The sequence below is a fragment of the Convolutriloba macropyga genome, chromosome 1, assembly GCF_964194025.1.
Source record: "Convolutriloba macropyga chromosome 1, txConMacr16.3, whole genome shotgun sequence".
NCBI classification, from domain to species: domain Eukaryota; kingdom Metazoa; phylum Xenacoelomorpha; order Acoela; family Convolutidae; genus Convolutriloba; species Convolutriloba macropyga.
In genome coordinates, this window is record NC_134468.1 from 46,681,127 (window position 1) to 46,691,871 (window position 10,745).

General features: G+C 32.1%; 1 protein-coding gene across 1 annotated transcript in view; it reads right to left on the minus strand.

Moving 5' to 3' along the window:
• LOC142342173 (protein-tyrosine sulfotransferase 2-like) overlaps nt 1-10,745 on the minus strand; it is a 60,358-nt gene that overhangs the window by 45,855 nt on the left and 3,758 nt on the right. Inside the window, exon 2 of the mRNA XM_075393428.1 lies at nt 9,608-9,821. Within this exon, the coding sequence (XP_075249543.1) occupies nt 9,608-9,821 (214 nt within the window). The remainder of the gene's footprint in view (nt 1-9,607; nt 9,822-10,745) is intronic.

A 10,745-nucleotide genomic window follows, 5' to 3' on the forward strand; every position in this document is an offset into this window, starting at 1 on the left:
TATCTACCCATAACTTCTCTGGTTTTCTACTTTCAGAGCCACCCTGTGGACTTTCACTTAATACTATTTTAAAACCATTAGTTATAGATAAACCAGATTTATTCTTCAATGGAATAGCCCATGCATATTTTGTGAATATATCTATAACAGTTAATATAAACTTATAATTATTATTGTATTTACTTAGAGATGACTTATCAATTAAATCAGCTGACCATGTTTCATCTTTATATAGTGGTATTATTCTTTGTTTTCTAAACTTTGTTATTTGAGGACTGAATACTTCTTTAGCTAATAAGTGTTGTTGTTGTTTTTCCATCATTATTCATTTACCATAGTTAAAAACAAAATTATCTAATTGTTCTTGATTAATAATATCCATAGATAATAGTTGCTTAAATATATCTAGCATTTCATCATATAATCCATCATGACCAGCTTTTGTTTCTAGTATTAATTCTAGTCTTTCTATTAAACTATTTGGGTCTGGGTTGCTATTTAATCCCCTACTATATACATCATCTTTTGCCCCAATTATACGTTTTATTGTTCTATATCTAGCGCTTTTCTTATCCCCTTTTCCTAAATCATATCTAATATCTTTTAAAAACCTTTTAATTTTGTTTTCATCTTCCTCGATTTCACCATGTTTTATATTAGGGTTAGTAAGAAAGTTTATAAACTCATCTGACAATTCATATATATTATCCTTAACTATAAATGCATTTTTTTTGGTAAACTAGTTTAACACCGTTCATTTCAAATTCCCCAACATCTAAATTTCCGAACTTTAACTTTAATTGGGGATTAGATTGAACTGACATTAAATAAATAATTTGAGCCGTGTCTTTATCTACTAACATTCCTGGTTTATCTCGAGCTTTCTCTACAGCTTTGTCGTTGGACTTCACCAATGCTTCACCATTGGACTTCATTAATGCTTCATTAAACTGGGAGCCAGCTTGCTGGATCATCTTAGTTTGTTTATCTAACTCTTGATTTTGCCAATCTATTGCTCTCAATGTTTGTTCACTTAATGCTAGATTGTGTTCACTGTTTGCATTTAAAGTTTTAGTTAAAGGATCAAATAACTCTTCTATTTCTCCATAATACTCTTGTTGTTTTAATTCATCTTCTAATCTATTCTTTCTGTTTTGTTTTTCTAGATAGTTTAATTCTATAAGAGTTTCTAGTTTCGTCATTTTTTATATATTGAAAAATTATAATAAAGGGAAAAAATGGATAATGAAAATTCTATTGATGAAAACTACTCTAGTTAAAAAAATGTTTAGCTTGTGGAAAACAATATCGGACTATGGAAGATTTTATAAACCATGCCATGGATCCTTGGCATGATGAATTAATAATTTCAAGTTATTCTAAATATTTAGAAGAAAAGGAAACCAGTAAAATAATAAAATTTATAGAATATAACACAAACAAATTAACTAGAGGAAATAGTGATTTGGAAATAACTTTCGGAGGGATATTGATCTATAATGTACTAACTACTAAACCAGGAGATGCAATTGATCATTTTATAAAAGGAAGTATAGAATATTAATAACCAGTTTTTATTAAGATTATAAATCAGGGAGAACCTGCTTCACAGATAGTGAAACTGCTTTGCAGATCATTATATAATCTAATAGCGGCTTCAATTAACTTTCTATCATAATTAAATGTTAGTTCTAGAATATTATTAACCAGTTGTTTAAATTTAATGATGCTTGGCTTGCCATGGATGAAGTCCGTTCACAGATTTTATTTACTAAATCTCTTTTGAATAGATATAGATTCTGATCATGAGGATATCTTTTTATATTGTTTACATAAAACCTTTTATCATCAAATATATTTAAACTCATCTTACTTGTTTTTGTTGTTGTCATGTTATCGCCAACTTTTTGTATTCTGCATTCATCTATTGTTCTCTGTGTATTATTCATTAATGCATCATGATAATCTATGTGCCTAGCATTATTATGCTTCTTTATTCCTTTTTCTTTAGTGTTTTTAGGATAATTTTTGAAGCTATATGTTTGGGGGACAATGCTATAAATTCCTCAATAATCCTACTCCCCAGCTCGTGCTTAAATTTGCCGGGGACTTTATTATTAGTTTTTATAGTTATGTCTAGATTACTTAAGTCCATATGCTCATCACTAACTTTACCTTCACTATAACTTAATACGAAACTGTCCGTATCCATATAATGAAGTGTTAGATCTTTGAGGGATGGTTGTAGAATATTATAGAATACATCTAACATATGTAATTTGCTAAGTTCGAGTATTCTTACTCCTACATATACAGGTGAGCTATATTCTATTTTTTTTCTTTATATATTCTATTTGACTATAATCTCTATATCTAGTTATATTCTTAAATGTTTGTTTAATTACACTTTTCATTATCTTTTCATCATGCAGGAACTTGCTTTGAAAGAAGTGTAGAGGATTCATGCATATTCTTCCATATAATGAGTTATTCATTAATTTCCTTACATCCTTTTCTGCTTCAAATTTAGCTGTTGCTCTTTTTTTGTATTGTTTTGTATATAATCTCTACACATATAATCTTGTTTAAATTTAATTACTCTGTATTTTTGTTACTTTTACTCCCATCTTAACATAGAACTAAAACATCCTATAATGAACCATATATTCTGTTCTGTTGTTTTGGTCTAAGATTAATTTCTCTGATCTTGCCTTGCCTCCATCTCTTTCTCTGTAACCTAATTCATTATCATTTATCTTTCTCATATTAGGCATTAGTGCTAACTGTTCTGTTCTCTCTTTACATTCATTAGTATAATCAATATCACAAACTATATAGTAACCATGATCACTATCATCTGGAGTATTCAATATTGTATCTATAGTAGTAGTAGTAGTATTAAATTGGAAGTCCTTATAAGGTAATTTTTGCATCATTGTATAACCATATAGGTTGTTTGCGTCTATGTACCAGATGGTCTTACCATCACTGTTATCTATATATCTATCACCCATTATTCCACATATACCACCTCTTTGCTCCAACAAAATCATCTAGCATTTGTTTATCTTGCAATGTATCTAATGTAACACCACTTGACATTAACCAACAATCAAAACTATAACCTGGGAGACTTACATAATGTAGTGGGTTGAGCTTGAATTCTTTCATGCTTAATTTAACATATTCATTCATGCAATAGTCTAATATTTCAACATCATTCTGTAAATAATCTATAGTTAGATCTTTTCCAGTTTTATGACTGTTTTCATTATTAAAGTTATCTACTTCTTCTTGTGTTGGTTATTTATTATGTAGAGAGGATTTAAAGTCGTCTATTTTTAGATTACCTATAGCGTCTTGGTAGGTAGCTTTGCTACCATTGGCAGCTTCGCTGTCATAATCATTTACACCAAAGTATTCATATGGATATAATGTTTTAGTTTTACATCCGTATATCTTTGCCATTTGATCTAGAGGCATAGCTAAGAAGTTATAACTATCTAAGAATTTGAGACAACCAATGCTAAACATCTTAGACTTACCAGCAGCTAGTAATATGTTATCTACTTTTCTTTTATCATTATTCTGTTTGATGAGTTCACTGTATAGTAGGTTGAAGTCATAGCCAGAGCCATTATGGAATATTACAGGAATGAAGTTTTGTTGTTTATACCTCAGATTACATATTTTACATGCTGGTCCTCTATATTTTCCAGTTTCATGACAATGATCTCTTACTTTATTAAAACATGTTTTGCTGCAGATATGACAAGTGTTATTAGTTTCATTATATAATTTATCTTCTTCTGTGAATATCATTTGTTTGTTGCGCTTGAAGTTGTTCTCAGTTTCTATTTCTAATAGATCTCTAGCAAAACTTTTGATGCAGCCAAACCGAAGTAGTGTTTGAAGTTACCTTGCCAGGTGTAACCCACAGCTATTGGAATATGTTCAGCTATTACATATTTACAATCATTAGTTGAGACATCGGTGAAACCGCTTCGCGGATCAACAATGCAACATTCTATATCGGCAGTTATAATATTTTTATATTCTGACGTTTGTGTTCATTTATAAAAGTAATATGTTTTTTCTTAGAACAAACAATCTCCGTTTTGAATGAGTTGTTGCATTTGTGTTTATCATATTTAATTTGTGAGTTAAACCAATAGGTACACCTATCACAATAATAATATTTAATGTTGTTTTTATTTGGTCGTTCTAACAGGGTTTCTATATATTTATTAGGGCAGTGTTTTATTTGACCATTACTCCAAACTAGTATTCTTACATCTTTTCTATCTTTATTAAAATCATCCATTTGTTTAAACAATTCTACTTTGCCCCCACCACATGGTGTGTAAATCCAAATATTAATATTATACAATTTCTGTATTCTTATTATATAAGCAAAATCATCTTCATGTTGTTGTCTTGGTTCAATTAGTTTATCTACATACTTACTTTCTCGAGTTGCATGTTGTTAGGCCGGATGTAGCCAAGCAGTTATAGTTAGTTGTAAGCAATTATATTTATAACTACGTATATTTAATATCGATTTTGAGTTTTTGAGATCGGGAGGTAAATCTATATAACTACCAATAGATGCTTCAGTTGGTTCAATGTTTAACTGAATACTTCTTATTCCAAGAAACTCAAAATCATAACCATAACCTTCATATATTTCCTTTTCGAAATCTAGCCACCGATTGAAGTCACCATAATCATATATTGCAATACTAATAATATAATCAGTATTGAAAAATATTTTAGTAGTTTTAACTTCTTTGTTTCTCTTCTTATAATCACATTTAGCCGTGATCTTATATTTAAAACTCTTAACTTTACGAAACTGGTAACAGTTTTTAATTTCTTCTAAAGAGTAATTAGTTGCTTCATCTATATCTTCAATGTAATTCCCACCTTTATCTGTAATATAAAACTCTCATGTTCTGACTGGAGTTTATATCGAAGTCTTCTGTGTTTTCTAGATACTTACGATTATGACTATATGAGTGAGTAGTCACCATAATCATATATTGCATTATTAATAATATAATCAGTATTGAAAAATATTTTAGTAGTTTTAACTTCTTCTTTGTTTCTCTTCTTATAATCACATTCAGCCGTGATCTTATATTTAAAACTCTTAACTTTACGAAACTGGTAACAGTTTTTAATTTCTTCTAAAGACTAATTAGTTGCTTCATCTATATCTTCAATGTAATTCCCACCTTTATCTGTAATATAAAACTCTCATGTTCTGACTGGAGTTTATATCGAAGTCTTCTGTGTTTTCTAGATACTTACGATTATGACTATATGAGTGAGTAGTTAGAGCTATTTTATTCCTAAATTCTTCATGACAATCTTTACATTCATACTTAAATCTGGTTGAGATATCCTCTTCAGTTTTAGTTTTAGGTTTGGTGGCTGGTTTAGTTTTAATAATATAATCATCTTCATCTGAATTATACACCCTCTCAGAGATTTCTTCTTCTTCCGACTCAAACTTTTTCTCCAATAGTTCCTTATGTTTGAGATCGTATGATTGATGCCTGTATAAACCCTTCCTTGATTCAAAGTATAGATTACAGACATCGCAGAAGTTTATGACATTAGTTTTAGTTGATTGGGACATGATGTATTTATTTAGGGTAATAATCGAAAAATAATATTTTGAAAAATGAAAATGAAATACAAAAAGTGTATAAATAAACCTTGGAAAGAATGTTGTAATAATTGTAAAGAATTAGAATATTCTTGTTATGTATGTAAAAATATGGTTAAAGTGAAAGATTATATAGAACATTTGGAATATCATTATTCTGATCCCGATCAATATCTAACATGTAGTATGTGTAATGTTTATAAACATATATCATTATATAGATTTAGAAATAGGAAATGTAGACTATGTATTTATCTTCATAGATATAGATATGGTCATACTAGAAATCAATTCAGAGAGCATGTTTATAATTATAATATTCAAGAAGACACTGAAAAACGCTAATAACTGTGTTTCCACCGATCTCAGTGTTTTTGACTGTGCTCTTTTTGTTCGCTTTCTTTCATATTTAGCAACCACTAATAGTACAAGAAGTCAACAAGCTTGGTTTAACATCGCATAACACATCAGTGAAACTGCTTTGCAGATCGAATGAAAAGTGCATGTCATGCTAAAATGGCCGCCACCATTAACAAAGAAAGCCACCACCACTAACAGAATGAAATCAAACAAGTGAAAATTTCGAATATATAATGCCCTTAAAAATTAGCTGGTAAGGTGAGTTTTTATTAAAACTTTTATTTAATTTTTAATAAATTATACAAAGATTTCAATTTAATAGAAGGATTTAAGTATTATTTTACTTTCAAACAGGTGATTACTTGGGAAAGGATAACTAATTTTAAGTTAAAAATCATGTCAGAATATTCTACAAAAAAGAATGTTCTAGAATAATTCTCCATGAGGGGACCTTTATTCTCCACGGCACTTTTTGGCTATTCATCATGAGTTTCACTTCACTACAAAAACTAGCGGACAATTTAAAACAATTTTCGTCATTTCGAGACTTTAATAACTGGAGCTTTATCATGCACTTCTGAATCTGAAGAAAATATAAACGAGTTGAACAACTCAAATGAAAAACGAGTTGAACAACTCTAATTAACAACTCAAATGATTACATTTTGTAAGGAGAACAAATGCATACCCGACAACACCGGCAAACTTGAAAGTGAGACTGGAAAACGAACTAAAACAGAACTCTTCCAGTTATTCCTCTCCAAGTTCAAGACGGACCTACTAAGTTACGAGCATCAGGAAACACTGGACAAGTTTGAAGTGAATGTGCCGGAACATTTATCTTTCCACAATAGACAGGAATTCATTCAATATTGGTGAATTTGAGTCTTATCTCACCACAGTCAATAACATGGAGGGAAAGCTGAATCGTTTATATCTACTGACAATTTCTGACAGAGGATAAACATGGGGGGAAAGTGAAACAAAATCATCAAGAAAACAAAAAGGATATTCCCTGGAAAAATCTACTGAACAATAAAGGACATTCCTACTCTACTATCCAGAGTTATATCAACTTCTCTCAAGCGTGTGAAAGCTATCCCAGGATCCTAGTCTCAACAGACTACTACTCAGAATGGAAAAAGTTCCTTACAATGTTTTTGGCAGAAGTTCAGAAGGACAGCCAGCTACAATCTAGGTGCATGACAGAACTACAATTTTCATAAATGATAAACAAGTGATTGGTTATTGAGAAATATATTTAATATTAATTATGATATCCTTAGTGTTAATACATTAATATATTCACCTGATTATTAAGAGTTCAGTCAGCTTAATAATTAAAATTAAAAGTGTTCAAGCATTCTGTAGTTGCACCCTCCCCCACAGTTGCCATTAAGAAAGGTCGAGCAGTACTGCCGTAGCGTGGTAAAGGCGAGTCAACCTTTTAACAAGACCTCTCAAGACCCGGCTCAAAAAAATGTACCCTGGTACATAGAATCACTCAGTTAAGCATCATAGATCAATCGTCTCCAAGGGTAAAGTCAAAATTTTAAAGAAAATTGTTTCTTATTATCGATTTCTAAGCAATTTTGAGTTATTTTCAGTCCATCCGATTCTATTGAAAAAAAACTTTGTGAGATGATTAACCTGATTTATTTCAATATAGTTTGGCATATTAGATATGAAATTAGGCTTAAAACTAGCTTGAGAACTTTTGGATATTAGTGTATGAAATGCATAAATTATACTAGCTATGTACATTTTGTACACAAAATTGTGCATGTAATATGTATTTATAGTGGTGAATATAGTAGTGGATAAAACAAGGATTCCAACAAACAGTAAAATTTGGCCCGATTCGACATGCGCGATAAGCGTTAGAAAGGGACAAATTTTACTGGTGGTTGGAATCCTTGTTTTATCCACTACTCGCAATAGTCAACATTGTTTCATACATTTTGAGTTTTGTTTGACGTTTTAAGCAGTTGCTTGAAAAAATATACGCTAAGCAACAAGCTGAAAACTAAACTGCGATAACAAAATTAAAGAGAAAAGCTCAGGGAATTTTTAAATTAGCTAATGTTTTGATATTTTAAATATCAAATAGATGAAAGAAAACAATAAAAACAAGGGGCACAAACAATCAAAAAATACCCCTTTTGGTAGAAATCCAAACTAATTTACATAGCTGGCAGATTGCCAGAAAATAGCCGCAATAGCTTCATAGATCTGAAGTAAAAAAAAGTAAAAGACAGACCGAAAAAGAAACTTATTCTTTTAATGGCTGAGATGTTAAATTTTGATTAAGAATTGGTATAACTATTAGCAGCTCTTAATTTACCTTCAATTAACGTTAAATTTGAAGTGATTGTGACGTCATATGGTTGAAACAAAAATCTTGACGACGACATTAAAACATAACCTACTAAACGTCGGAAGAATTGCTCTCGAACGACTAGCGGGAGCTCTAATCAATTGCAGCCTGCTTCAGCCAGGGGGAGGGAGGGGGTGCCTAAATGAGAGTAAGAAGTTCAATGGTGGGCTTCAAAATAACCACATTAGAGGTTAACATATACCACTATTAAGATTTAAAGTGAAAAATGACACGTTTCGGCTCACTTTTCATTTGACTTTTAGTATTAAATTGCCGCCAATTGAATTCAGCTGCTTGAAATTGTGATTGAGAGGGAGTTTTAGATCATGCGAAACGCAGAAACTCAAGGGCGTAAAAGTCACTCGAAAAGTCAAAACGCTCAAGCGAAAATTTTGCATAAAAAGAGATCCACACGTTTACAATAATTGCTTCTCTACGAGAGCAATTAAAAACCAAGAGAAGGCCGATAATAGCCTCAGCTACCGCTTCGCGGCTATTAAAAAGGATGTTTTTGCTCCAGAAAACGTTAACTCATATTTTTTACTGCTAATTTTTTCATCCGAGTTCAAAAATGCTAACTTTTTCAAAAAATGCACTTTTTTGTTTACTTTCATAGATTTTCAGATTCGTAATTCGTGTAATTAAATCCGGGTCTGAAACGAATGGACAACTCTACGGAGTTTTTTTGGTCCACGAATCTTTACAATTGCCGCCAATACGATGGTTGATTGCAGTTTGTAGTAATTACTGGATAATATCTAAAGGTTTTGTTCAAAATTTTGCAAATAGATCTGAGTAATTTTGCTTCTTTGTGGCTTTCCATTCAATTGAGATAGCCGAAAGTAAAGGTCGCAAAATTTTCCTCCAGGTTTTATTACTCCAGGTTTTATCTTTTTCAAATTATTCTTTTTTCAGTGTTCTTGAAAGCGAAAGTGGTATCACTCTTTGCACAAATTTTCTATTTTTAATAATTCAATCAATCCGCTATTGATAAGGAAGATATAAGATATTTACACCAAAACATTTATGCAACAACTTCTTTTGGTTAAATTTTCAAGTATTTTGTGTTTAATTTTGCTTCTCAGAAAAATAGTATCCACTAGTCCCACTTTTTATTATAATGCAGGTTTAGGCCCATATTGACAAGAAATTGTGCGATATTGTTTCAAAAAGGAGCGTAATGGCGATGGTTGGACCTGAGATGGTGACTTTGCGTGTGATGATGGAGTGTGCAGTGGCTCTACCATCTCGGATCATGAGGAGAAATTTGGCTTTCGGGAAGAGAGCTTTCAAGTAGATCGTTTGTTTGAGGTTAAAAGGGTCCTTGTCACACAGCACCGACTTCACGTGCCTGGATGCATGCTTGGCAAGGATTTCTATTATGAATGCAGCAGTAGCCGAGTCCAGTACCTAAAATCACGAATGAAATACAAACATAGCCAGCAGATTGCAGGAATGGCTGCGAAAGAATAGACCTGCGTGCCATATAATGGAGATAGATACAGATACAGATCTAAATTGAAAAAAAAATCGACGCCACTCAAAAAACTAGGTAAAAAACATTCAGCGATAAATTAATAAAGCTTGTTAAAATTCATTCTGCAGAAGCCTCTTATTAGGGACCATTACTGCAGAAAATGAGTTTTAAACAAATTCAAACTAAACTTAAATTTTAAAGTGCAAAGTCATTTTATTGAGTGAGAAATGACGTCACGCGCGCAGGGGGAATTCCGTTAGTGAGAGGAAGAAGTCATGCAGAAAATTTGACTTTTTCAGCTTTGCTGTGTGAACAAAATGTAAAATGAAAAAAGAGCGTCAGACGACGAAACAAAAAAACATAGCCGGTAGATTACCGGAAACGACTCAAATCATCGTGCAAAAAAAACCCTACCCTAACTTGGACAAAATCAGAATATAGAAAAAAAACACTAGAAATAACGAAAATAGTAGACCAATTTAACATAAAAAAGCGTTCAAAATTTTTCAGTTCAGGGTTGTGGGTAGGTGCTGGTGGGGGCAGGTAGGTGGTGGTGTAGGTAGGTGGGGTGGGGGTAGGTACGTTGAGTGGGGGTAGGTAGGTACGTGGGGGGGGGGGGGGGGGTAGGTACCTTGGGATGGCGGGGGGGTTGGTACGTTGGGAGGGGGGGGGGGTTGGTACGTTGGGAGGAGGGGGGGTAGGTAGATAAATGGGATCAAATTTTCTCAAATTGACCTCTTCACCTTGAATTACAGACTGTTAGCAATTGCTATACATTACAAACTAAGCTATTGTTAAAGTCCAGCGTTCGAAAACAGAAGTCAGCAATCAAAAACGGAGGTAAAAGCTCGAATAGA